The following is a 27,931-nucleotide window of genomic DNA, read 5'->3' on the forward strand; positions in this document are numbered from 1 at the left end:
ACCAAACTGCCCTCCTGAGACAAATCAGCTTGTCTAAGCCACAAACGTGTCTTGAGGAAATGGATTTCTTGGATTCTCCCTCCTTCCTCCTCCTCCAAAGCCCAACTGCCTTTAACTGTCACACACACCTGTCCCAACTGTCACCTGCCTATCACACTCCATCCTCAGCCAATCAGCACACAGCACACCCCAAGGTTCCATCCTCCTCTCACAGCCCACCCACTGCTCTCACTTTACTTTATATCCCACAGATGTTTCTCTACACAACATTTTACTACATGTCCCTTAATATACAAACACCACACACAAATACACGCACACACTCCTGAACGATTTGTGTCTGGCACCTCCTCTTTCCTTGGAAGTTTTTAAACCGAGGAAGTATGGCCATTCTAAGAATGAGGGAGGTGTTAATGGTAAGTTCTGGCATCTCTTTTTCTATAAGAATAGCACTATTTAAGCTATAGTTAAGTTGTATTGAAGCAAGGCAGTGGGGAGGTCAGTGTAGTGCAAACTCACCATCAGGAGTGCCAGATAGGTTGCACCAATGTATTTGAATCACATTGCCATCTCGCCCGCTACTCCTCTTATTTCCAGTAAGCAATTGCGACTCGTGTATAAATGCTTTGGACAAAGGAACAAATCGGTACAATGCTCCTGTAAAGTATGCCAGTATTAATTACCTGCCATTATTCATGGCAGGGAAGCGGTTTTAATCTGGGACTTCGAATCACACCAATTCTAAAAAAATTAAATAATGTAAACTCTGAAGTATCTACATATCTTCCATCGCCAGTAATTTGTGGTGGGTTGTTTTTATTATTATTATTATTTATAATACAAGAGAGAATGAGAGAGGTACAAAGATGTATATACAACTGTGTACATAATACAATCAAATTATATATAATATCAAATAGCGTTTTACACAGATTTATATTTACAGTGTTAAAGTGACCAGCATTTCATGGAAGTCGAACACCATTTGTGAGACAACTCTATATATCATCTCCTTACAATAGGAATAGATATCATCATCAATAGGTACTATTACAAAAAATGTATATTTTACAAAAACAGAACAGAAACAAATGCCTCCTTTATTGGATGCAGAGTTTACAAACAATCTTGATTGCCATGGAGAGAGAAAGAGGACTGAGATGGAGAGAGGTTCGGTCAGAGTAGACAATACTGATGGACAAATAGTTTGATTTGTTCTAAAGTTATGTTCCTACTTCACAGTACATCTGTGATGGGAGCAGTTAGCCTGGGATTATAGTGGTGCTGAAACTCTTGTCAATAGCTGATCCATAAGAATTTCACCAGAGGTCAAAGAGAGCATGAAGCTTTTCAGTGGAGATAACAATTCACATCTACGGCAGAAAGCAACAGGGGTCAACCTGAATTCAGAGCTGGAGAAGGTGTGAAGAGCCCAAGAGCCCAGAACCCTGTCCAGTTTGGCTGGATCATCCACCAACCATGAAGTCCCCCACCCCAACCAACTACCTGTTAAGAACTCCAGAGCTCAATTCAGGAACCTGGGATTGAATTCTACCACAGGGGACGATAATGGAGTGCAGGTGCCTGTGAGTGTGTGGGCAGGTTTTGTCGAATCCAGAAGAGAAGTGGGATCACCTGATAACTACCACCAAGCCTCTAGAATAGCCATGTGTGGTATGTGGTGGCTTCTGGATACTTCTGGACTCCATCTCCCATCAGCCTCTGCAGCAAGGATGGCAGGGCTGGCCCAAGATGTGTTGACACCTGAAGCTGACTCCAAAATGGCACCCCCCTCCCTGCCAAGGAAGAAGGGGGGAGGGAAGATCTACTTCGGGAACAAGGGCGGAAAGAAGTATTGACATTGGGATCTGCTTAAAATTCCTGACACCCGCAAAGTTGTGAGCTTTCTTTAGGAAGACCCCAAAATTGTTGAGCTTTTTTGAGGAAACCTAACCCAATAATAGTGATTTTAAGCTTTTTGAGCTGTTTCGCTGCTTTTTCCATCCTGGTTTTCTCTGACATTTTGACGATTTGGCAAAATTCCCCCCCACCCCCGACGCCATTTTTACACCTGCAAACCAGGACATGTCAGGAATTTTCCTGACATGTGACAAGTCTAGATCTGCTGCCCTGGTGGATCCTGCTGCCATAGGAAGAGATCTCACCTTGTCTAGCTCTGGAGGATGACCAACGGTTAAGGATAATGGAGTCTAGCAACATCTCGTTCCCTATTCCTGCTTTAAACTTAAGAATGGTGTGAAGAAGTGCTTATTCCTCTACCCTTTACTTTTCTCTCCATTTTTGCCATGGCTTCATCTTACACTCAGCCTCTTATCTCGTCCCCAGAAATATATCTAACTTGGATGCCTGAGTCAATGGGCAAAATAGGGAAGACCATACAGGCCTCACATCATGAACAAGAAACCAAGATGGTGGAAATCACCCAAGGAACTTGGATGGATATATTGAAATACTAAAATAAAAAATTAAGAGAGTCCCCCACCTAGTTCTCACACTCAGGAATAATGAGACTTTGCCAGAGCAGAATCCCCATATCATTCCAGACCAGACCAAAAGGTCCTTTAATCCCTCCCCAGTGCTCTGTTTCTGGCAGTGGGCAGCCGAAGGCTGCTGGGAATCTCGAAAGCAGGGCCCAGAGGCCCCGCCCTGCCCCCCCTTCTCTTGTTCAGACGGTAGACATGTGCCTGAAGATGTAAGTTCTATTTGCCAAGCCCCACTAGAAGCCGCTGCTGGATGGGTCCACCACAAAAATCCCCCTGCCCCTTTCCCCTGCACGCTCACCAATGCTTTGGTGCCCACCAGTTCACGGCAGTGCCAGGGGGCTTCTTCCCGACCTCACAGCACCATGGTGGGGATGTGGTGAGCTAGGGAGGTGGGGTGCGGCACAGGCAGGGCCGGCGAATGCGACTGCAGGGAGCCGTTGGGGGGCCGGTGCCTGGCACTCTTCTGGTGGGCCCGCAGGCCGGCCAGCTGGGAATAGGCACTTTGGCAGACCTGGCACTTGTAAGGGCGCTCGCCGGTGTGGAGCCGGACGTGATTGCGGAGGGTGGAGGACTGACTGAAGCGGCGGTTGCAGAAGCGGCAGACGAAGGGCTTGTCCAGGGTGTGGATGCGCATGTGGGAGCGCAGGTTGCTGCGGGAGTTGAATCCGCGGTGGCAGATGACGCAGCGCATGCGGCCGGTGGAACTGGCACCTGCTTCAGCTGCGTGGAAGTCCTCTGCAGGGGCAATGGACAAGAGGGAGAAGTTTAGGTTATTTCCAGCAACAAACCCCACTCCCAAACAAAACATCATTTTATACACTTAGGCTTCATCTGTAACTATATATTTAAAATAGTTTCATACCACTTTTTAAACACTTCCCCCAAAGAATCCTGGGAGCTGTAGTTTGTTCAGGGCGCTGTTATTTCCCTCCCAGAGCTACAGTTCCCAGAGGAATTGTTTAAACCAGGCATAGGCAAACTCGGCCCTCCAGATGTTTTGAGACTACAATTCACATCACCCCTGACCACTGGTCCTGTTAGCTAGGGATGATGGGAGTTGTAGTCCCAAAACAGCTGGGGGGCCAAGTTTGCCTATGCCTGGTTTAAACCACTGTGATAGCTGCAGCTCTGTGAGGGGAGTAGATATTATTTCATTCGGGATGTGACTTTCTAGATAAAATCTGGTGAATAAGAATGCCTTTTCAGGGGATGAAAAGGTTTTATAGTGCAGTCCTACATGTTATGTACTCAGAAGGCTGGTGAGAGTGAACAATTAATTTTAATTATTATTATTACAAGTTACACACCACTTGACTGTAAAAAAAAAAAATCCCCAAAATTGTTTACAAAGAGAATAAAATAATGAAATCATCAGTAAAAAAATAGTTAAAATCAATTATTTAAAACTTTTTAAAAAACAATAAATAAGCTAAAAGCCACTTCTTTGTGTCTGGGTAGGCGTCCCTAAACAAAAATGCTTTTAACAGGTGCTGAAAAGAATACAGTGAAAGCACCTGCTTGTTCTCACTAAGCAGGGAGTTCCAAAGTGTGGGTGCTGCCACACTAAAAGATCTGATTTCTTACAAATCTGGAATGAGTATTATGCAACTCCTGTAACAGGGCCTGTTCTGCAGATTGAAGCAGTTGAGTGGGTCTACTTGTGACCTTGCAGGTAAGCTGGGTGCAAGCTGCTAAGGGCTTTATATACTAATAGTAACACCTTGAACTTGGCCTGGTAGCAAATCAGCAACCAGTGATCTCTGAGTGCAGGTTTTATATGCTGATATGGCCTCACTCCTGTCAGCAATCATGCTGCAGCATTCTGCACCAATTGCAACTTCTGGGACAAGTGTGAGGGATGGCCCACTTAGAGCGCATTGCATTAATTCACTCCTGAAGTAAACGATGAGATATTGAGCCCCTGATTTTAATAAAAAACTATATAATCCTATAGGGCCTGATCCATCCCCACAAAGGAGCCCTCTTCCTTCACCCTGCCTGGCCTCAGTAGCTCATGTGCAGTGCAGGGGCTGCCACTTTGCATAGGGGATGTCACTGTCACCCTCTGGTTCACCCCCTCCAGCCATCCCTTGTCTCCCAAGGAGCACCCTACCTTGGAAGTTACTCATGCCCGGAGCAGGTGAGCCCACAGATGGGGACGGATCAAGCCCATATTCTATATGTATGTCATTAATGAAATAAACAATGCAATTAATATTTATCATGGAGGGTCGTGCAGCAACATCAGTACCACTCTATATACAACAGGAACGAAAACTTTAAAAAGACACAGCCCGAATGAAATAATATCTTTTAAAAATTCATTGCATGCCCTCAGATTCCCAAAATTAGAAACCACTTCTCTCCTTTCCCCTGTATAAATACTTCTCCTTGATAGCTTCAAAGACCTACTGTGGGCACAATTATGCCCTGGATTTTTATTGGAAGACTCTATCAATGTAGACCCGTTTGAGATCTGGATCTCACAACTCTGGAACTTAATGCCGATGGACAAACTGGCAACCCATATGTGAGAGAGTCGAACAGGCAAGAAACCTAGTATAGTTTTATTATGTATGCAACATTAATGGGACATGGTTACAGGCCTCCGAGGACATATGGCAACTTGCAGAGTGATATCTTTGTTTATAAATTGAAAGTTGAATGTAATTAACTAGATATTTGGTGCTTCTGTGCAGGAGACAGGAATTGCTGAATATTGATTGTCGCTTCTTGTATAAATAAGTGAAATTAAGAAAATATTTTGAGGCTGGATTGCATTCCAGCAAGCCCCAGCTAAGTAAGATAAAAGCATTAAAAATGGCAGCGGCCTAGTTGATGCATTCATTTGAAACACAGCAGCAAGATTAAACGTTAAGAGCTTTGTCAATTTTATTTAAAGGCTTTCCCTGAAAAGATACAAAGTGGCGGGCCTCCATCAGGAGACTACCCCCCCCCATACACACAAGTTGTGATGCTGCAACTGACGAACAACAAGAATTAAAGTGCATGTCTGCATTGCAGGATAAAAATAGTTACACCTTTCTTTCCCCCCAGGGATACCTAAAACATTTACAACAGATGGTATTAAAAATATGTGGCACTCAGCATCAGCTGGAAAAAGAATAACTCATAAATCGCATGTCAAAATGCTCAAAGGACCCTGAAAAATTCTGTGTAGTTTGGTGGGGTACCATCTTATGTGCATCAGACACGTGAGACTCCCTCTCCTTGGTACAGCGTGGAATTTGACTTTCCTGGTGGTCTTAAGTACTTTACCAACCTATTATTAAGTCTCTTCTCAGATATACTGCACTGCTTTTTGTATTTGTTTTTTATTGATTTCTTCAAATTACTTTTTTTAAAAGAGAGAGAGAGAGAGAGAAACAGGAGGGACTGATTCCCACTTCCTCCCCACTCCACCCCGCAAATCCCGCAAACTGGCAGAGGGAAATCTTAAGAAAGGCAAGTTTTATACAATGCCAACCCTGAGCAGAATTCAACCATCTCCTCACCGTGCTTACTCTTCTTCTGCTCTTCCTCAAGTCCCAGCACTCCAGGGATCCCCAGGAAGGTATTGTGGGAGTTCCCATACCAAACAAGCAATTCTTGATCCGGAGGAATCATCTATAGAGAGAGAAGTGGGGGAACGACTTTAAAAGAGGGTTAGAAAAATTTATGGAGGAAGAGGAGGCTCTCCATGGCTACTAGCCACGATGGCTAGACTGTGCCTCCATGGTTGAAGGCAGCAATTCTTCTGAGTGCCAGTAGCTGGAAACCACAGGAGGGGGGAGAGCTTTTGTTCTCAGGTCCTGTTTGCTGGTGCGTCTGGTCAGCTGTTGCGAGGATTGTGCTGATACCCTTCTAACCATTATTCTATATTATGATATGTCCAAAGTGTCAGTCCCTGTGCTTAAGGGCTGCAATGTTTAACCAATTAGATTAGGAGTGGGGAACACTTTTCAGCCCAAGGGCTGCATTCTATTTTGGGTGACCTTCCAAGGGCCACATAACAGTGGTAGGTGGGTCCAGAGGGAAAAGTGAATGGAGCAATGCATGTAAAAATGTCCCTTTGTTTTGTTGGCTAGTTTCTCTGTCCTCCATCCAGGAAACCAGAAGAGGCATTATCAGACCTCAAATTCTCTCAAGCAAGGTCATTGAGGGATAAGAAGAGCTCAAGGGCGAGAAAGCGAGACCTGGAGGGCCATTTCCCCACCCTTGAATTAGATTAATCAGTTGGAGAAAAAAGGATAATCTAAGACATGCCATAATCGTTCCGGCAGGAGATATTTATTTCTTATTTATATGTTTAATCTTTTGGCTGCACCTAGTAGAGGAGGATAGCCTTTTTGAAACAGAAAAGGAGCTAGCCTCTTCTGCCAGGCAAACAGCTGCAGTTTTAAAATATATATAAAAACTGTAGATGGAAAGCATCCTTTTAAAACAGGCATCCTCTCCACTCTGAAATATCCATCACATACAAGAGGTTATCTGAAATCAGGTGACCAGAGAGGGGGCCTCCTTAGCACTGCCTCCCCACATTTTTGGGAACAGCCTCCTCACCAAGGCTTGCCCAGTGCTAACTGTGATATGATTTCTAGTGCCAAACAAAAGAGAAAAGAAAGAAACATTTTCCAGGCTTGGATGAAAAGGTTACACCAGCCTTTTGCAGAGAAAGGTGGTGCAATTTCTCTGCAAAAACACCCTCACATTCCACTACATCACACAGAGAGCAGTTATTTTCTTTTACGAAAGCTAAGTAGCAAAATGGCAAAAGGCGTTAGAGAGATCTTCTGCAGGAGAAAAGAACCTCCCCCTCCCCAAAAATAAACCTACAAGTGTTGCTAAAATCTTAACTATCATTTTCACATTAGGAGACAAAACCCCAGACATGAAAGATGGTGCGTAATAACTGTTCTTACACTTGGGTGTGCGTAGGCTGTGTTTGCATCTGTGTGTGTTGCATTTCAGAATATGCTGCAGGGGTAGATGCTCGCTGTGTGTGGTCTTCAGGTTCCAGCATTTCCCCACATTTGCAAAGCTTCACTTGTCCACTAAAGTGAAACAGATAGATCACCTAAAGCCAGCAGTAGAGTGACCTCCAGCCCTCCAGATGTTGTTGGACTCTAGCTTTCCTCAGCCTTGACTGTTCGGCTTCAGTGGTTGGTGGACAATGTAGCTTGGCTACATCAGGAAGGCAAAAAGCTCCCCACCCCCTAAACTAAAGTCCTCAGTTGCAATCTCTGATGGACACATGCACAGATGAAAAAGAAGTGAGCAGTTGTGGCTGCCACCAATTGGAACTGGTATGGTGTAAGGCAGGAAGCGCAACAATAGGTGGTGCCAGAGCCAATGAGGGGCAGAGCTGATGGATTCCAGTTTTCTCCCCATCTTCCTCCTCCCGGCTGAATTCTACAAAGGCAACTCTGACACTCAGGAGGAAGAAGCTGGTAGCCAGTTCCGTTCTAAATTTAAGAAAGAAGGTAGACAGGTAAGGGCTGGCTGAGGGCAGACTGAAGTTGATGGGGCACCTCCCTATTTGCCCTAATGGTCCATTCTCCTATAGAAATTATGCAGAGATGTTCTCAGCTGCACTTTATATAAGAGGCAAAACTAAAAAGTGGATAGCCTCTTAACATGGGCGTAGCCAGGGGGGAGCAGGGGGTAGTTCCCCCCACCAATCAAGTAAATAAATAAAAATACTTAGCTAACTGACCAATCAAAGACAGCATAAAAACTTGTACAGGGAAAAGCATATTGTGTCAAACACCTAAAAGTCCACAACAAAATACAATTACCAATAAGAATTTCATAGAGCCGTTCCTTCTGGCTTCCGAGATTTCAAAGAAGAGCCTGCTGTATCAGGCCAGTGGCCCAACCAGTCCAGTATCCTGTTCTCACAGTAGTCAAGCAGATGCTTGTGGGAAACCTGCAAATAGGATCCGAGCCCAAGATCACTCTCTCTTTCTGTGGTTTCCAGCAACTGGAATTCAGAAGCATTACGTCCTCTGGTTGTGGAGACAGAGCATAGCCATCATGGCTAGTAGCCATCAATAGCTCTACCTGCCACAAATGTGTCCAATCCCCTTCTAAAGCCATCCTAGTTTAATGACAAAGTGCCTTTGCATTTCAGCAGCAGAACAAGTACACCAGTAAATTGCTTTCCCTTGGCGCTACATTGGATTCAGTCCTATGTTTCTACATTGAACTCCCCAGCACCAGAAGAATAATAAAAAGTCTGAAGAAGCATCAGCAACTTAAGTTGAAGGCAAGTATTTTTGCTCTCACCCATTCCCTTGTCCGTAACACCCTTACCTCAATGGCCTTGTAAAAGATGCTGTTCCCAATTTGGACCACCTCCAGGTTCTGCTCCTGCTCATTTCTGGCACACTTGATGTATGTCATCCAGCTGCGATGGTCCTCTTGGCTGGCATCAATGAAATAACGGACAGTTCCATCTTCATTGAAGACCTGGAAAGAAGGGCAAGAGGGTTTCAGTCCATGAATCACATCCACCTACCGCATCTGAATAGATGCATCCAGGTTATCCCACCCCAGAAAAGGTATCATCAGTGTGTTGGAAAAGTTGTAGAAAATTATCCGGAGCATCAAGGTTTTTAAAAAATTGGGCTTTTAAATCTTTCTGCACCCTACATAAAACTTATTTTTCTCACAGTGGCCAGCCAGATGTTCCAATGGAAAGCCTGCAAAACAGGCCCAAGTGCAACAGCAACCCTCTCTTCCTGTGGCTTCCAGCTACTGGGTATTCAGAATCATTACTGCCTCTGGCCATAGATGCAGAGCATTTAGCCATTGTGGCTGGTAGCCATGGATAGCCTTGTTCCATAGTTGAACCAAGAGCTGCATGAAGAAGTCCTTTCTTTGATCTGTCCTGAATCCTTCAACATTCAGCTTCACTGGATGCCCATGTGTTCTAGCATCACGAGAGAGGAAGGAAAGCTTTTCTCTATCCACTTTGTCCATGCCAGGCATAAATTTATACACTTATATCATGTCTATTATGGCAACCTAGTCAGCTTGTGTGACAGAGCCATCCATTCCACCGCCTCCTTCTGACTCATTCTTTCCCACAGGCATTCCCTGCGTTCCTAATAGCTGCATTAGTTCATAACCATAGAGTCTTCTGAGAAGGCCCATAAATGGATGCTGAAGGCAACAATGCCTCTGGAAGTTTGCCCACCCCCGCAAGTGATATTCTCAGGTACAGCGTCTCTAAATACCTCAAGGACTGCCTCTCCCCATATGAACCGCTCTAGACCCTGCAAGCTTCATCTGAAGCCGTTCTTTGTTGCCTCAGCCACAAGAGGCCTTGGGGGTGGAAACACAAGAATGTATATTTTCTGCGGTGGCTCTCCGTTTGTGGAAGGCTCTCCCCAGGGAAGCTCCCCTGGCACCTTTTGTGACAGGCAAAAACATTTGTCTTCTCCCAAGCCTTTGGCTAATTAAACATTCTATGGCCTTTTAAACTGGGAGGGGGGTATTGTTTTTGTCTATCTCACGTATTTTTGTGTTTTTGTATTGTAAACCACCCTATGATACTTGGATGAAAGGTGGTATAAAAAACTAATTAATAAGATAATAAATGGGTAGGTTTTATTTAGTTAGCCCGGCTCATAACCATTGATAGACTTCTAATCCTCTTTTCAAGCAATCTAAGATGGCAGTTCTCAAACATACACACTGCAGACCACTCAGAAATCACTGAGTGAGTGGGAATCGTAGAACTGGAGAGTTGGAAGGGACCCTGATGTTCATCTAGCCCAGGCGTCAGCAAACTTTTTCAGCAGCGGGCTGGTCCACTGTCCCTCAGACCTTATGGGGGGCCAGACTATATTTTTTTTGGGGGGGGGATGAACGAATTCCTTTGCCCCACAAATAACCCAGATGCATTTTAAATAAAAGGACACATTCTACTCATGTGAAAACACGCTGATTCCTGAACTGTTTGTGGGCCAGATTTAGAAGGCGATTGGGCTGGATCCGGCCCCCGAGCCTTAGTTTGCCTACCCATGATCTAGTCCAACCCCCTGCAATGCAGGATGTCTCTCAGCAGACTTCTGAATAAACTTTTATTTGTTCTGGAAATCAAAGCGTACATCACTCACACTTGAACCATTGTGATCTTGCCATTCTAATATGACAGGTGTGCCTGTTTTCATACACAGGACTAGCATCAATTTGTGGAAATTGTGGGCTGTAGACTAGGCCATTGTTAAGAGCGTTTGCTGCTCCAAATGGCCTCAATCTCTGTCATCAGGAATGGGAGGATAAAAGGAAATACAAGGCCAAGTATACTTATTATGGGCTGTTCCACAACCCTAAGTAAAGGGACGTAGCTTAGAGCTGGAGCATCCACTTTGCATGCAGAATGTCCCTGGTTCAATCCCTAGCACCCCTTCTTTCCCCTTCCTAATGGGGGAATGCCTGTTAAAAAAAGAGGCATTCTTCCATCTCTTGCATCCCATCTCTTCATTCAGGGATAGAAGACCTGTGGCCTTTCAGTTGTTGTTGGACTTCAACTCCCATCATTCCTGGACCATTGGCCATGCTGGCTGCAGGGGTTCATGGGAATTGGGAGTCCCACAACATCTGGAGAGCTATGGCTTCCCCACCCCGCTCCAAGAAGAGCCACCCTCCTCTCTCATGTGGACACACACATGCACACATCCTTGCTTCTTTACCTCCCACATCAGATTGTTGTTTTTGCAAAGGTCCACGTGCTCCGGGGAGATGATCCGGCCAGTGAAAGGTCCCATCTCTGTGCCCGCTTTGATCCAGGTCTTAGAAAAGATGCCCAGCCCTTCTCCAGGGATGGAACTCTGGGCAATAATGACCTCTGAAGGCAGCACCAAGCTGGATAACTTCTGGACCTCTGTGGGTCAAAGAGAAAGAGAAAAGGGAGGGAGGGAAAGAAGTTAAGCTACACCAGTGGTTCCCAAACTTTTTGGGGGGGCCCAAAATGCTCCCCCCCCCACTATAAAAAGCATCATTCACAATAGCAGTTTGCACAACCCATTAAGGAAGCTAATAACACAATAAAATTCAAAACAGCAATAACTAGTTGCAAATTTATTCAAAATCCAGTTAAAACAATTCAGTGGAATAGAGTGTAAGGAAGTCCACAAAGTTCTGATTTTCCCCATGATGACTACTGTACTTCGATTGTTGTTTTTTGGAAATATCAAATTATTTCATGATTTTCTCCTTTTTTATTGGTGCCCCTCCTTCACTAGAGCTCTAAACAAACACAAATCCCTGTGCTGCAAAATGTAACAATCTACAAAAATAGAAACGCAATACGCAACGTGCTTAGGCTGCCCTATGGGTAATCCAGCATTCGGAGCAAGCAGGAACAGAGCAATGGGAACTGCCTCATCTTTGGATCAAAGCAGCCCAGTATCCCGTTTCCACCAGTGGCCAGCAGATGTCTCTGAGCCCTTGTGAGCAGTTTGCAAAGACAAAGTCTGTCATCTCTGAACATCTTGGCTATACTGCCTCTGTAAATTGAGGGTATGGTTAGAGCAGCTGAGAGATTTGTCATGAATTTTCAACAATCCTCAGTTCTTGCTCCTGGTTAAAAATTCCACTAACATCAGTGGGTTCCCCCCCCCATGCCTTTTCTCAAACTCAGCTGTCCCCAATTTGCAATGTGGGAATAACAACAGAACTACCATAACAGAGTTGTCATCCGAAGTCCCAAAAACAACACCTGTTTATGTACATTGGGCATTTGAAAGGCGGCGGGGGGGGGGGGAGCTCAAAATCATGATTTGAGGTTCTGCTACTGCCACCGTTCGCATCAGACACCTAAGGCAGACACCACACTTTGCCTAATGGTAGGGCCAGTCATTCAATGTTTTATCATGATCATGCAATGGGTTGCTCGTACCTTCCAAAATATAAGAGCCTGGTTGCTGGATCAGGCCAAGATCCAGAGGTGAAACTAGGCTTTATTTCACCTGGGTCAAAGACCCAATTTGGCACACACACACACACGAGCATTTGTGTACACATACACACACAGGCTGAGAGCCTCAATGGTGCCCCTCTGAATGCTTCACACTACCCCCACCCCCTGTAGCTACAGCTCTGCAAAGGCCCATCTAGTCCAGCATCCTGTTCTCACGGGGGCTGAGCAGATGCCCATTGCGGGAAGCCCACAAGCAGGACCTGAGTTCAAGAGCACTGTCCCCTTCTGTGGTTTCCAGCAACCAGCATTCAGAAGCATTGCTGCCTCTGATAGTGGTGGGAGAGCATAGCTATCAGGGTTAACAGCAATTGCCTTCCCATTCACAATTCTCATTGTCCAGAGGATGCAAGAAAAGAAACACAGAACACCTGGGTTGGGTCAGGAAAAGAGCCCGGGGAAAATGGATCCCATATCTCACTATCTCCATAGTGGGAGGAAGGCAACTGGCTCGTGTGCCAGTAATATGAGCAGCTGACAGTGAAACCGAGAGCTCTCCCCCAGTTCATTGCCACTTTGCTTCCATTGTCATCTCTTCGAAGAGATGCTTTTTTAAAGGTGAGGCAGGTTAAAAAGAGGCGCTCACCTCTCCGGTGCAGGCAGAAATCTAGCAAATTGCATAATTGTGCTGGTGGTGCCCAAGCTGGAAATGCAACCCGATCTGGGGACTGATTTAGGTAAGAGTGTTTGTTGTTAAAGCAGGCTGGTGCTGTGTGCACACATTACTGGCTTAAAATGCACTGAGACCATCCTTTTTCACAATTTGGATTGAATCTGGGATTTTTTAGAGGGCAATACATCAAAATGCAGCATTTCCTAAGAAAGGACAGGATAGATATGGATGGGGGTTAATGTCGTGTGTACCCAGTGCTTTTTTTCTGGGGGGACGCAGGGGTACGCATACTCCTAAACATTTTGTGAATCTAAGTTTGGCCTCACTGAGGGGCAGTATTTCAATATGAGTAGGAAAATGAGAGTACCCCTAAACATTTTTTTTAAAGAAAAAAAAGCACTGTGTATACCACTTCCCAAACCAGTGAAGGGAGTGCTCTGGATGCAGAGTAAGATGAAGCGTATATACAGCCAAGAGTCTCTGGAGAATACCAGGGGGTTATGGCTGCATTACTGTTTTGCATTAAGGGCTATAGGAGCAGGCTGGAAGAATAATTATGCATTTTTCAAAGTGCATATGCCACTTGATTGTAAAGAAGAACAAAGCAATTTTATAAAATTATGAAATGATCAGTTTTCTAAAAAAGCAGTTCAAAGCAACTATTTGAAACCTAAAAAAATAATTAAAATCAAGGAGAAGCTAAAAACCAGATTGAAAGACACATTATAATGTCTCTCTGAGGAGGCTTGCCTAAAGAAAAATATTTTTAACAGGCGCTGAAAATAGATTACAGCAAAAATGGCTGCCTGAGGTCAAGGGGCAGGGAGTTCCAAAGTTGTGGGTGCCACAATGGAAGAAGTAGGATTGAGGTACACTGGGTCCCAAATGAAAGACCAGTGTAAAACCCAATCCATTCTTGATTTGTTGGTTTATAAAAAGGTTTCTAGACAGGCTTTTAGTTCTTAAAGGGGTCACAAGACATGTAAGGATGGTGCACATTCACACAAAGGGAACACCCATAAAGGAATTGTGAACAGATGCCCCTTTGCCTACACAAAAGAATGTTGGGAACTGTAGTCTTCCCCTCACAGAACTACAGTTCCCATCACCCTTCACAAACTACAGTTTCTGGTATTATTACTACTACTACTACTACTACTACTACTACTACTACTATTAGTGTGCTTTGCATGTACAGTGTGTACACAGCCTAACCCAAAGTATATAAATTCCTCTGGGAGATTTCACTCATTGCCCCATCCATATGTATAATGCATCACAGAACTGGGTGCACTGACTCATGCTCAAAACGCCACCATCACCGTTATTCTCAAACCTTTCCTCTGTCATCTCCTTCTCTGTCTAAATTTAGAAGCACCCTGCGGCAGAGACTTGTCCAGGTTACATTATTACGGAAGTATCACACCACTTGCATTAAACAGGCCATGCCCACCATGTATATTTAAAGCCTATTTAATGCACCTTTACATCATGTGGCTTCTCCCACCCACCCAGTATCCTGGGAGCTGCAGTTTGTGGAGGGTTCTGGGTAAACTACAGTTCCCATGATTCTTTGGGGGAGCCATGTGCTTGAAATGTGTACTAAATGTGCTTTAAAAGTATGGTGCAGTTGTGTAAAATTATTATTATTATTATTATTATTATTATTATTATTATTATTATTATTTTGGGTGTGTGCACGTGTGTAAGCCCTTTTAAATTGAGAGAGATTGACTATGTTAGATCTATCCCCTGAGTGAGAACTTAGTTCAACACAGCCTATTCATTCCAGTGCATAGATGATCAAAAGCCAGGAATGCAAGACGGCACAGGAACAGTTGTACTATCTATAAAACACACTCTGTTAAACCTACATGGCAGTCCCCGCTGCAAACTCACGTCCCTTTTTAAGAGGCGATTGGACTTCTCCAGCTAAGAAGCCAACACAGTTGATGAGTGCTGACTGCAATGGAGACAAGAGAGGACTGCTGATCCAGAAGTGGTGCCAATACGAAGTTTGCAGAAGTATGAAAAACATTTTAAGAAAACTAAAACAGGCACATCCCTCTTGTGTACAAATGAGAACCATGGGAAATAAAGCTAATGGAAAGAAAAATAGGAAAGGAATGGAGTATTATGGTGAAGGGCATGGGTGGCTGGGTGGGTGGTGAATACCCAGCAAACATTTTATCACAAGCCTCACTTGTAAGTAATGTTTGAACATATTTTGGATTCCACAGCTCAAGCCTTGTCCCTATAACAAAGTACATCCTATACACATAACAGAACGCTCTCCCGAGGGAGGCTTGCTTGGCACCTTCATTATACACCTTTAGGCTCCAAGCAAAAATGTTCCTCTTCAACCAGGCCTCTTGTACACATCTTATACACTTTTTAAATGTTTGGGCAGGGACAGTTATTGATTTGTGGTTTTTGTTCTTGTTTTTATTATGCATGTCGTGTTTTTATTTTGTATTTTATGTTGCGAACCGCCCTGAGATCTACAGATGATGGGTGGTATACAAATTTAATTAGTAAAATAAAATAAACACTGAACACCCGTAGAGCACCTCAGCACTCCACAAAAGCAGGTGAGCCACATCAGCATAACGCGTGGAGGAACGGTGTGCTTCCAAGCTATGTTCTCTTGAAGAGATTTGCGTTATTCTTTAGCCATAAGGTTACAGCAATCATTTTTTTTTAAAAAATGCTTACCTCTGAATATCAGGCGCCAAGAAGAAAGAATGGGGTGGGCTGTCCCTTTAAACCTGGCATTTGGCTGTCCTCCATTGGAAACAGGATCTTAAAGCAGATCAACCATTTTGTCTGATCCATCAAGGCTCTCCCTATATGCTCTTAAAATCACTTACGCTCCGGAAATGTAGCCTCCACATTCAGGAAATGGGCCAGTTACCAATTTGCCCAACACACAAGCGTGCATGCACACACACACACACACACACACACACACACACCCTACAAACACACAGAGACACACAATTCTCACAAACCATCACTGTTGTGTGTGGGGGACACTTCTCTGTTGAGTGGAACCCTGATGAGTGTCCTCAAAGTCTTATCTTGATGACCCCACAGACCCCTGCCAGGAACCAATCATGCATACTAGGAATGCACACGCTTTCATGATAATCCACACAGACACACATCTACAAATCATGCTGAACACAATGCCCATGTGAGGTATGTGGAACACATAGGTCCCCCTTGCCGCACCACCCAACCACAGACCCCAAAAGCACAATCACTTGGCCCTCAGTCGCCAACTTAGAGAGGTGTGCGGATGTTTGGGGTAGCTGTGAATTGGGGTCATCATGGAATATGTTGGCAGAGGATTATAGCCCACTGAATTTTACTCAGAGTAGACTCACTGTTGGATATAAGCAAGAATATTGGGGGCTCCTGGGTGTGGCTTTCTCAAGGAAAAGTATGCATTGGTTAACCAATTGGTTAAGATGTCCCACTGAAACTTTAAGTTCCACTTCAGGGGAAGGGGGAATGTCCATGGATAAGTGGAAGAGCATCTGCTATGAGTGCAGAAGGCCCAGGCTGAAACCCTACCACCACCACAATGGCATCTCCAGGGAAGGCAGGGAAGATGCCCCACCTGAAACTTTGGAGAGCTGATGGTGGTTAGTGTAGACAATACTGAGCTAGCTGGACCCAGGGTCTGACTCAGTGTAATACATCACTTTTTGTTTTAATCAGTTGCTTATTTAGAACCATGAGGACTAGGTCCTTAGTTATAGGGAAAGGCTGTAGCTCAGCAGCAGAGCATCCGCTCTGAGTACAGAAGATCCCAGATTCAGTCACCAACGGCATCTGCAGGTAGAACTGGGAAGGCACCCAATCTGAAACCCTGGGAAGCTGCTGCCAGTCAGTGTAGACAATACTGAGCTAGATAGTCCTAAGATCTGGACTGGTATACAAGCAATGTTTGTGTTCCAGTTGTGCATTGAAGTATGATTCAACTCTGAACTAAATAGTTTTATGGGGACCTCAAAATAAGGTAAGTCCCTGTTGCATTGGGAGTGGGGTCCTGCTCATTTTGCTGAGTGGGGTCTAGACATCTGCTGTGCACGAGTCTTGCCCTGTTCCTTGCATGGGCAGTGAGAAAAACAGTTCTCTTTCGTCCACATTCATGGGGCCCTTTTTTTGTTGTTTCAAAGCAGCTTTGTTGGCCCACCTCTTTCCAGTGGGCTTGCACACCCTCCCCCTCATCAGTGGCGCCATCAGGGCAAGACTTGTCTGGGGACCCTCTTGGCAGAATAAGCTGGAGCCCCCACCCCTCAAATGTATAACTGCCACAGTTGGAGTTAAGTGAAGTTAATGCACATTACCAGCTGAGCTGAGGAACACAGGGAGCTCCACATACTGTAGCTCCATTTTGTCTACACTGACTGGCAGCAGCTCTCCAGAATTTCAGACGGGGTTTCCCTCCCAACCCTACCTGGAGATGCCATCCGGGGTCGAACGTGGGAACCTTTGCGTGCAAATCAGGTGCTCTACCGCTGAGCTATGACCCTTGCCCTAAAAGCAAATTAAGTTTCTAGTCCTTGTTGTTCCGGGGAAATAAACATATTTATTTTGCAGGAACACAAAACAACACACACAGAGGCAAATGGTCATCAAGTCCAGAGTTGAAAATTGTGTGCTTGCTGGTTTCCCACAGGCATTTGGTTGGCTGCTGTGAGAACATGACCGCCAGACTAGACAGAACCCCTGGCCTGATCCAAGCAGAGATCTTTTGGGGATTCTAAACTGTGCCCCTGCTAACCTCACACACAGAGTCTTTTCACTCACAGATCTTCATTGATGGGGTGTGCAGCACAACGCCCCTTGACTGAGGCCCTGTGGGGTGCATATACCCCATGGAATGGGGTGGAGGAGAGCTGGTGCATAATCTTTTACAAGCCTCCCTTTCTAAGCCAACCTGGGAAAAAGTGGGATGTGGAACAAGGGGGTTCCTGGGCTGGAGGGGGGGAGGGTGGAGAGGGTTAAATAGTGTCCATTGCACTCCATAAAGCAATTTGTCACACTGTTTAAAGTGATCTGCATTCATTTAAGTCCCTTGGATAGAAAATCACTAATTCTAAATTCATTAGCCTTTGGAGATCGCTGTTTGCCCGTCCATGGTCGGCCCTGAATGCCCTCAGAAACTTGTTCTAAAAGGCCCAGGAATTTCTCTGGACAAAATGGGAGAGATTAGCTGGTTGACATCCCCTGAAAGGCCACAGAATGGAGTTTTCATGGCAAATTAAGAAAGGAACAGTAATCTTCCAGGGAGGGTGGGGGGAGTGTAGAAGCAGGGAGTCACGGAGATGCCAGCAGGGAAAATAGACCGTCCTAGGATTGATGAATGAGGGGAAAGCACTTGAGACATTTTGAAGAAAAAGAAAAATGTGACCCCCCCATCAACCCTTTCTTCTTCTTCTCTCCACCCCCCCCCTCCCAAATTGCCCTTTTAAAGTTCTTGGTTTAAGTGGGAATTTCTCCCCCCCACCCCCGGCCCTCAGGTCAGGCCCAAGTTAACTAAATGAATTTAAAATTTCCTTTATCAGTCAGCTGCTATTACACGCCTAATAAGAATTTAAATGCCAAAGGCTTTTCAAAGAGAGAGAGAGAATAAGGCTCATACTTTTTGGGGGGTGAAGAGCTAAATTCAAGGGGAAGACAGGGAGTGAGAAAGGCAGAAAAGGATTATTTTAAATACATATATATATTTAAAAGATAGATTTAAAAACATCTTTGGGAAGGAGGTCAGAATATGGCACAAATTTACACTCTGGCTATGTTGAGGGGCAGAAAAATATGTGTTTAGTTCTTCTGAAAGGGCGGGTGAGGAGAAGGAGGGGAGAGGTTTTTGGAGACCATTCAGAGAACACTGATGGGAAAATCCCAGTATCAGAGTGCTTTCAGAATTGGTCTGTTGGGCTTTTACAGAAGCTGGATGTGTTGGCTGATTTATTTATTTTGTTTTGGGGTTTTTATTTTTATTTTCTCCTGGGGGAGGGAATCAAGGTCTCCTGTTATTTCATCCTTTTCCAGGGGTGGGTGGGGTGGAGATCCCAACCTGATCAAGCTTTTTAGATTTCTTTTTGAGGACAGGTAAGTTACTTCCCATCCGCCCCCCTCTAGAAACACATACTTTTGCTGTTGCTGCCGGCATCCTTCTGTCTCGAGGGACAATGGAAGAGAATGCTACGGTGGGGTAAAGTGAAACTGTTGGAGAGTTACAGCGCCTGCTGTGGAAGCTGCCTCCATACTGACTCAGACCACTGGCTCCATCTGCTCAATATTGGCTACACGGATTAGCAGTGGCTTTCCCAGGTTTTCAGGCATGGTTCTCCCCCTACCTGGAAATGCCAGTGAGACCTTCTGCATGCAAAACAGCTGCTCTACCGCTGAGCTACTGGCCTTCCCCTTAAAAAGAACTAAGATTCCAGTCCTCGTGGTTCTGAATTCGAGTTTGATTTAAGTAGGGACGTGGGGAGCTGCCTTCTACTGAGCCAGACCAGTGGTCCATCTAGTTCAATATTGCCTACACTGACTGGCAGCAGCTCTCCAGGAGGTCTCTCCCAACGCTACCAGGAAATGCCACTGTGGATTGAACCTGGGACTTTCCACCTCTACCGCACTTCCCTTTATTTCTGGGGTTGCAGAGAGCGCAAGGAGAGAAACTCTGATTATTTTTAGCAAGACTTTTACGCATCGTTGGTTAGAGGGGGGGAAAATTATTTTCGAAAACCCATACTTTGGGGGAAGGATGTGAAATGAGGGGCGGAAGAGGGGGTGCTGGAAATTACTCAACACATTTTTCTTGTGAGCCAGGGGTTCTAAAAGAACTTTGTGCCTCGCAGATTTGGGGAAAAGAGATCCCTGATGAATCCACAGGCGGAATGGGATGCCTTTAGGGCATTTCTTAATAAAGGCACATTTTTGTTTAGGCGGAGCTAATACTGTCGAGAGCTACCTCGGGGCTTCATCGCGTCCGGTTTCAGTGGGAGAGATTTCGAAAGCGCGCCTCAGTTTTCCTCGTGTAAGGCAACCTCCCCCTAAGGCAACCTCTCCCCCTCCTCCCAAAAAGTACGTCTTGGAGTCCCGCTGAATACTGCCCAGGAATGCAACGCTCAGTTTATAACCCTCTTTGATTTTTTAAAATACAGACAAACTTCCTAAGGCTGTAACCCTAACCCACTTACCCACTTATTTCCACTTACCTGGGAGTAAGCTCCAAGGGATGCAATAGAACTTACTCCCAAGCAAACAGGACTGGGATTAAACTTTCCAGCTGCCATCCTGACCCCACTTACCTGGGAGCAAGACCAGTTGATGCAACAGGACTTACTCCTGAGTAGACACGGTTAGGTTTGAGCTTGGAAATTATTCTCTCACACCCTTCTAGACCTCTATCCACACACACACACCGACCCACCAGGAGGTCTCTGAGGGCGATAGACTCACCTCCAGAGAAGGACTGAGCCAGGACCTCCGCCGTGAAGGCCGTTTTGGGGTTGCTGTGCGCTCCTCCTCCGCCTCCTCCGCCTCCACCGCCACAGCCCCCGGCGGCCTTCTCCTCGAAGAGCTGCTCGCCCAGGACGTTCCTCCACCGGCCGTAGAGGAAGCTGTGCAGGATGTCCGACGTGATCACCTCGGCCAGCGAGAGCCCGGGCCCCTTCAGCCCCCCCTTGAGGACCAGGGCTTCCGCGGGGAGCACGGAGCCCATCATAAGGACAAGGTGGGGCGAGGCTTCAAGGGAGATGGTAGGTTTTGGGGTGTGTGGCAGTGTGTGTGAAAGTGGGGGGCAAGCTTGGAGCTGGGGTCTGCGTGGGGGTCAGAGATCCTGGGCAGCTGGCTCTGATCTGTTTGGGGAAAGAGAGAGAGAGAGAGAGAATGAGAGAGAGAATGCGAGGGAGGTGGGCTGTCCCAGGAGCAAGTGGAGACCCCCAAGCCACTGCCTGCTTAGCAAGTGGCAACAGAGTCTTCTGGGCCCAGATCCTGAGGGCTGGTACTATATATGCGCTCCGATGACCCCTCTAATTGGTTATTAATAACCCCCCTCCTCTACCACCCTGACGTCGCAAGATAGACTTGTTCTACCAGAAGGAGCCAGCGCTTGAGAAAAGGGAGAGAGTGGGAAGGAGGGAGGGGGGCCCTCCTCCTTTAGAGGGGGTGGGGGCAGCTGATCTAGGCAGAGGTGGGGGGAGAGGGAGAGGCGGAGAGTCTGCCTTTCCTAGCCCACCCTGAGCCCACCAATGGAGGCAGAGACAGAGAGAGGCAGGACGATGTGTAGGGGGGGGGGGGGAGAGAGAGAGAGAATCACATCTTTCGACACCTGCTATTTCCAAAGGTTCCTGGCACACACAAAAAGCCTTGCCAGCCTCTTTAAACAACTCCCGGGAGGACTAGACAGGAGAAGAGAGTTTAAAAATTAAAATAATAATGTTGATAATAATCTAGGAGGGGATTCTGGCACACGCAGAGATCTCATCGCACCTGCAAGGTCCGGGGATCTATTCCCCCCCCCCTCGATTGGAAAGAGGGGTCTTTTTTTAAAGCGCAAAGAAGGGAATACTGAGGCTAGGATGAAGTGGGTCTTCATTAATGGGGCAAGTGGAGAGCCTCCATACACCCGCCCAGAGGTGTAAGGAGCGGGCGATCGGCTGGCGTTCCAGCCGAGAAAGAGAAAACGACGAGAAAACGAGAACCGGGAATCTTAGACGTGAAACTGACCCGGGAAATGGACCAGACGCTCTGCGCTCGGGTTGGAAACTGAGAGACAGCGCAGATCGGAGGGGTCCTCTTATGTTTTTGAAACAGTGTGAATAAATATAGATAGATACTTCTTCCACCTGCCCCAGCTCCCAAATATTACGCAGACCTCCTCAAAATCTCGAATCCTGCTTCCCTTAACAAAATCCACAGCACACGCGCCTTAAGATGTTCGATTCCTTCCTAAGAGTTTCTGATCTAGTGGAGACTGGGATCCGCGCGCTTCTTTGGACGCTCGTTTCCACCCAAGCGCTTTCTCTCCCAATCCGATCGCCAGATATTATGGACGCAGGTCGTTTTGGGAAGAGACGGGGACGCCCGTCGAAGGAAAAGGGGGAGCTGGGTCCCCATAGGAAACTCGGGGGGCGCTCGCTCTCACGCAAAGATTGAGGGTTGTTCAGGAAGGGCAAGTCAGATAGAATTTCAGTGTAGGATTAGGAGTGAGAGAGATTGAGAATAAGAGACTACAGAAGAAATTGTATTAAGCAGATAAGTCAAGAGGAATTTTCTGAAGCGCTGGAGCTTGTTCGAAGAACGTCTCTACCTAGCTGGATGGATGGGGCAGAAAGAACGCGAAAGCCGCTCTGTGGATCCGCTGCTCGGAACCGCTTTTAAGCGGCAGAAACGGGAACGTCTGAATAATAATAATAAACTAGCCTTACAGAATTACCTGGGTGAAAATACAGAATGTCCTGGTCGCGTGCTGATTTTTTAAAAGCAACAATCTTTATCTGTCTCACGCATACCATACGCGCTTTTTCGTTTTAAAAACGAAAATGTTTTTTCACAGTTGACGTTTTGAGGGATGATCAGGAAAGGAACCAAGGATTCTAAATAAAAACAAATTATTATAAATCTGTCAGTCTCTTACTTTTTCAAATAACGCCGCCCCACTTTTTAAAATCCGGAGTGGAACTAGATTAGAGAGAGAGAAGCAATTTGTTTTTCTTACATTTCAGAACAGAAATCTCCCCCCTCCCCTCTTTAATACCAAAAATGATAATGTCGACGGCTATCGTTATAACCAATGATAATTAGATACGGATCGGTTCCCCTTCACCACCAATTAAGTTGCCTCAAACCGGATCAAGAAGCGAAAACGCTTTCAAATCCGTTTAGGCGCCTACGAGACAGGGGTCCAGGTCTAGGATGTCCTCTTAAAGCTTCGCAAAGTGCACCATCCCTAAAACTCTCCGGCGGAATACAGGATCTGCCCTTTTAGGCTGAAGGCTACGGGACCGAGAAAGATTTGATTGACGACTGAAAAAACCCCAGTAGGAAACATTTTTATTTTATTTTCTCCCCGACACCCCCCACTTTTGTAAGCATCAGTAACAGAAGCAGATTATAGGGGCGACGCGCTATTTTTCTCCCTGGGCATAAACACAGTCCTGAGAGAATAGAGAGTTCAAAAACAAAACAAAAACAACAAAAAAACCCCAGGCAGCCATCTGCGCAGCCCGGAACCAGGTTTGCAAGTCCCGAACAGGTAATCGGGAGTCTCTTTCCCAGGGGAAAACGGGCACTGCCAGGCTCCTCAGAGCGGCCACCTTTCGCTTAGGGAGGATCCGATATGTAAATCGGAAAGGAACTCAGAATTTCTATTATTTCTATTATTATTACTATTATTATTATTATTGGCGGCGGCGGCGTCATTAAACAGAACCACAGACATCTGAAATAGGTTAAAAGCAACGCCTTAAACTCGGATTTAGGGGCGCAAAGTTTGTGAACAGTTGATACACACAGAGAGAGAGAGAGAGACGCACAAGCGTACGAGAGAGGTAGATAGAAGAAACACGGAGGTACATACATCAAGATAGACAGGCTGACAGACACAAACGCACACCCACCAGAAAGAGAATTAGACATACACAATTAGATACACGCAGAGAGTTAGATAGATGTGCACAAAGGTATACACGCACACACGATAGAGAACGAGCGAGAGAACGAATTAGATGAGTTAGATAATACACATCGGTATGCACACGTTATTTAGAGAGATACGCAGAAAGTTAGATACAGAGAGACACACAGAGAGAGACACGCAATATATAGTTATGCACAGATATACACGGTGGAGTTAGACACATATGCACACTCTATACATACAAAATACACACATAAAGATACACACAGAAATACAGATAGATATAGGGAGTTAGACAGAAACACGAAAACCAGACGTATTAGAGACTCAGAGGTTCAAATTTAACACCCCCCCCCCGCGCAAGTCTTCTCAGCTCAGCATCTCCTCAGTCGTCCCCTTTGAGATCCTCACTCTTCCCCTCCTCAAAAGGTAATTTTGCCACTGGCTGGAGAGGACCAACTTCTCAACCGATAGGTGCGGTGGTGGGGGTGGGGGGAATAAAATATCTCCGGCCTCACCGTCCCCTAAGAAGATGTTTTAGGTGCAGAAAGATATGATATTAAAAGATTTAGAGGGGGAAAGCTATTCCTCAAATAAATGAGTAAAAAGTCTGTAGTGTCTTTAAAGCTCCCTGAATTTCTTGGGTAGAGGCGTAGGAAGGCTGATTTGGTTTGCCATTCAGGTCAAGAGATATGAGGCGGGGAAAGAACTTGCATTTGACTCTTTGTACTCTATGACGCGGATTCTCACAACCGCGTTACACGGATCATCTATTTCGCAAGACGTTGAGGTTGAAGACGAAAACGGAGCGGGGAGGTGAGGTTGGGAAGCTGGAAACCTCTTTCCTTTGACAGGCTCTTGTGATCGCTGACCCGCGTTCACACGGGTTTCCCATCCATACTAGCAAAGTTGCGCCTGTGCTGTGCAGTGCATGTGTTTGCTTGTTGCACGTACGGGTTTGTTTTTAAAAAAAATCTTTAGTAAGAAAGAAGCTTGAAACGGTGGGGTACAAATCACTTGTGAAGCAGCGCGGCCCCGTGGCAGATTCATCAACACGGAGTAAAAGGATCTGATCATGGATAGGGTGTTTTAATTGCAGAAATTTTATTGCTAAATGAAAATTCCGGACGGAAGGAGAATAGAGTACTCTCTTTCTCAACAGGCATCCATCCACGCTTGCGAGTTGCCACCTTTTTTTCCCGGGTTTGTCCTCGCGCCTTTAACGCGCCACACGCGTTTCGGAGGGGAAGCTGCGCGTGGGGTTCTGATCCTAGGAAAAAAACTCTCCCAGCTGATTAATTATTTTGGCCTGGCTGTTGCTGGTTAACAAAAGTAGGGGGTGCGGGCTGTTGACGTGAAACCCAATATGCTTTATCTCTTTAGAGACTTTTTGCTTCTCCTGATCAGAGGACACATTGCAAGGGACGAAGCTCCCGTTCAGCAAAGGCTTCCAGCAAGGTCCCATCAGCTGCTCATTTCAGGCAGGGGTTGTATGCGAGGGAAAGTTTGCAAATCACTCGGAGGACTACTCATGAGCATATTAACACTAAGGCTGCCAGGGACTTTACTAGGCACCCAGAATATTCGGAGAACAGACACCTGTTTATGGGCCATTTGCAAAGTTAGAAAGTACAGCTGCAAATGTGGGGTTTAAATGTCACAGGAAGCCAGTCAATTCCATCCAAAGCATCAAAGGTAAGTTATTTGACTGTCGGATCTCTTCACCTATCAGAAAAGTTCTTCAGCTAATTTGCATCCAACCTTCGGTCACCTTCCAAACCAGTTCCACTTCAGTTTGATTACACCCCCACGAACATCGAAAAGATCCTCCTCAGAATCAGTTCAATTGTCCGTCAGTTACTCCCATTTATTACTTCCCCAAGTCATCCCTGGGTAAAGTCTTCTTGATTTAATTTAAGAAGAAGTAGCAATCACCACCAACTCAGATGGCATCAAAAATTAGGCAAAATCACAGAGGACAAAGCTATTGATAATATCCTACTCAGCCACCATGAAAAGTCACACACCCTTCTTTTGATTTCCTCTGAATCTGTTACTCAGAAACACTCATGACAGTTGGGGTCCCAGGCTACGTCAGCCTAGTAAAGGCTACCACCCTGGTAAAGTAGCCTGGATGTAAGACCTCATGGGGACTCACCTTCAGGCTGCATTGGTTTATATCATGGATGGGAAAACTTTTTCAAAACTTTAGGCAACAGCCTTTAGGGCAGCCATGTCTAGAGGTAAGAGAGCTTTCAAGTCCTCCCAGCCAAAATATATGAACGGGGGATGGGGGGACAGGGGACGGACGATGACCCACATTCAGCAGCTCATAACTCATCCTTCTTCAATAAGCCCCTTCACAGGAAGACACCACTTCCAAGTTTGCTTCACATAAATTTAGGTGCATCCATTACCACGTTCTGGAGCACACCCTACAGGAGCTGATGTCTCAGCACTAGCCTGGCTCAGACTGAAAGCCTATATAACAGGTGAAAACTCTGCCCCTTTCTGGCTCTCAGGAAGGCCCCAACTCTGGCACGTGCCTACACAAGCTTCCTTCACCTCCAGAGCAGTCTTGTGCAGTTGGCTCAATTACCCTGGCCCTGGTGGCCACTCCATTAGGGCAAATGGGGCACTGCCCCACCAACCTCAGCGTGCCCTCAGCCAGCCCCCACCTGCTTTCCTTTCTTACCTGCAACCAGTCCAAGGGGCAGCCCTGTTTGCCAGCTTTCTCCTCCTTAAGTCTCAGGTTGCCCTTGTAGAACTCAGCAGGGAGGAGGATTGGGGCAAAGCTAGAATTAGTTTGTTCTGCCTGTCACTGGCTGTGGCGCCACCTACTGTTGGGCTCCCTGCCTTCCACCCTACCAATCCCAATGAACACCATCCATCACTAGTCCTGGAATTAATGGGGGGGGGGGCAGCTGGCCCAAGCTCCACCGAGAAGCTGAAGCAGCCACCATGGGAACCTTCAGTGCTGTGGCTGGAACTGCGGGATCTGGAGGTTCTTTAGGGGTTGCTGCTAGTGTGGGAGTGCCCTGGGATGTTTAGGGAGGCTTTTCGCCAGAGGCAGTTTTAGGGCAGCACAGCAGTGATTTAGAATGGTGTGAGAGGCGGAGAGGGATGCCAAATTTTAGTGTTGCACAGGACACCACTAAAGTCCGAGAGACCAAAGTCTGCCACTGCTTTCGCAGACACCCCAGGAGGTTCTGGAGGGCACACTGTCACCTGCAGGCACCACACTGGCAAAGCCTGACCTAAACAGCCTCCATTTCTTCAGCTAAACTGCATGAGGTGCTTAGATGTGAGGCTGCACGGGTGGACTTGACAGAGGGCCAAGAATGTTTTTATCTCCAAATGACTCAGCAAATAGATTTCTTCAGCTTAATGCAGAGCCTAAACTGACTGCCAAGTCTGAATTGTGGAAGGGGTCTCTGTTAGGTACCCACCACTCAGACTAGTCCCAAACTGGTCTGACCAGCTGGTGATATCTGAGGCACTGAGTACAGTGGTACCTTGGGTTAAGAACTTAATTCATTCTGGAGGTCCGTTCTTAACCTGAAACTGTTCTTAACCTGAGGTACCACTTTAGCTAATGGGGCCTCCCGCTGCCGGCCATGTGATTTCTGTTCTCATTCTGAAGCAAAGTTCTTAACCTGAGCAGAGTCTGTCACCTGAAGCTTCTGTAACCTGAGGTACCACTGTACTGTGGGGGGGGGGTTTGTGTCGATATGGATTGGGCTGATCCCTTATTTAATTATTGGCTCCACCTCCTTCAGCTTTGTCTGTGCCCCCTCTTTAAAGAAACACACAATCCAATCCAAACCAGGGCAATCCAGTGTGAACTACTCTATTCTCATATTGTATCATATCATCCTATCCTATCCTATCCTATCCTATCCTATCCTATCCTATCCTATCATATCATGGTGATACATACTTGTCTGGGCTTTAAGATAATAACCTGCTGTCTCCTGCCCAGCTTTATAATGTTACAGATACCGCAAGCTGGATACTTCCCCTCTCTGAAACTGCAGTCAGGATATAGAAAATTCTGAGCCAGATAGACCCCTACTCTGACTCAGTAAAAGTCTGATGAATTGTGGCCAGAAGCAAAATCAGTAGCCACTGCAGCATTTACTGGATCATTGTGACATCATTCC

The 27,931-nt window shown here is 46.0% G+C and overlaps 1 protein-coding gene and 1 long non-coding RNA gene across 8 annotated transcripts; one reads left to right on the top strand and one right to left on the bottom strand.

The window, feature by feature from the left end:
* Nucleotides 1-1,079: 1,079 nt before the first annotated feature.
* On the bottom strand, nucleotides 1,080-27,868 carry PRDM12 (PR/SET domain 12). 7 transcript variants are annotated; one of them, XR_013981651.1, is made up of 9 exons: nucleotides 27,709-27,868; nucleotides 22,566-22,725; nucleotides 20,588-20,985; nucleotides 11,207-11,397; nucleotides 8,820-8,975; nucleotides 6,020-6,131; nucleotides 4,618-4,680; nucleotides 2,803-3,239; nucleotides 1,080-1,373 (listed from the first exon to the last, which is right to left on the bottom strand). XR_013981651.1 is itself a non-coding variant. In XM_080990650.1 (9 exons), the coding sequence occupies exons 3-9, from the start codon at nucleotides 20,850-20,852 to the stop codon at nucleotides 1,368-1,370; spliced, it is 1,017 nt and encodes a 338-aa protein (XP_080846776.1). In that variant the 5' UTR covers nucleotides 20,853-20,985; nucleotides 22,566-22,725; nucleotides 27,709-27,868; the 3' UTR covers nucleotides 1,080-1,367. The 7 variants fall into 7 exon arrangements, 5 of the variants coding, with proteins under 5 accessions (XP_080846776.1, XP_080846772.1, XP_080846774.1 ...); XR_013981652.1 differs by having other exon boundaries at nucleotides 2,166-3,239; XM_080990650.1 differs by having other exon boundaries at nucleotides 3,016-3,239.
* On the top strand, nucleotides 8,916-10,129 carry LOC308468459. The gene is made up of 2 exons (XR_013981661.1): nucleotides 8,916-9,067; nucleotides 9,181-10,129. It is a non-coding gene; the product is annotated as an uncharacterized lncRNA (long non-coding RNA).
* Nucleotides 27,869-27,931: the final 63 nt, after the last annotated feature.

The sequence above is a fragment of the Podarcis pityusensis genome (assembly GCF_964106645.2).
Source record: "Podarcis pityusensis genome assembly, chromosome: Z".
Taxonomy (NCBI): domain Eukaryota; kingdom Metazoa; phylum Chordata; class Lepidosauria; order Squamata; family Lacertidae; genus Podarcis; species Podarcis pityusensis.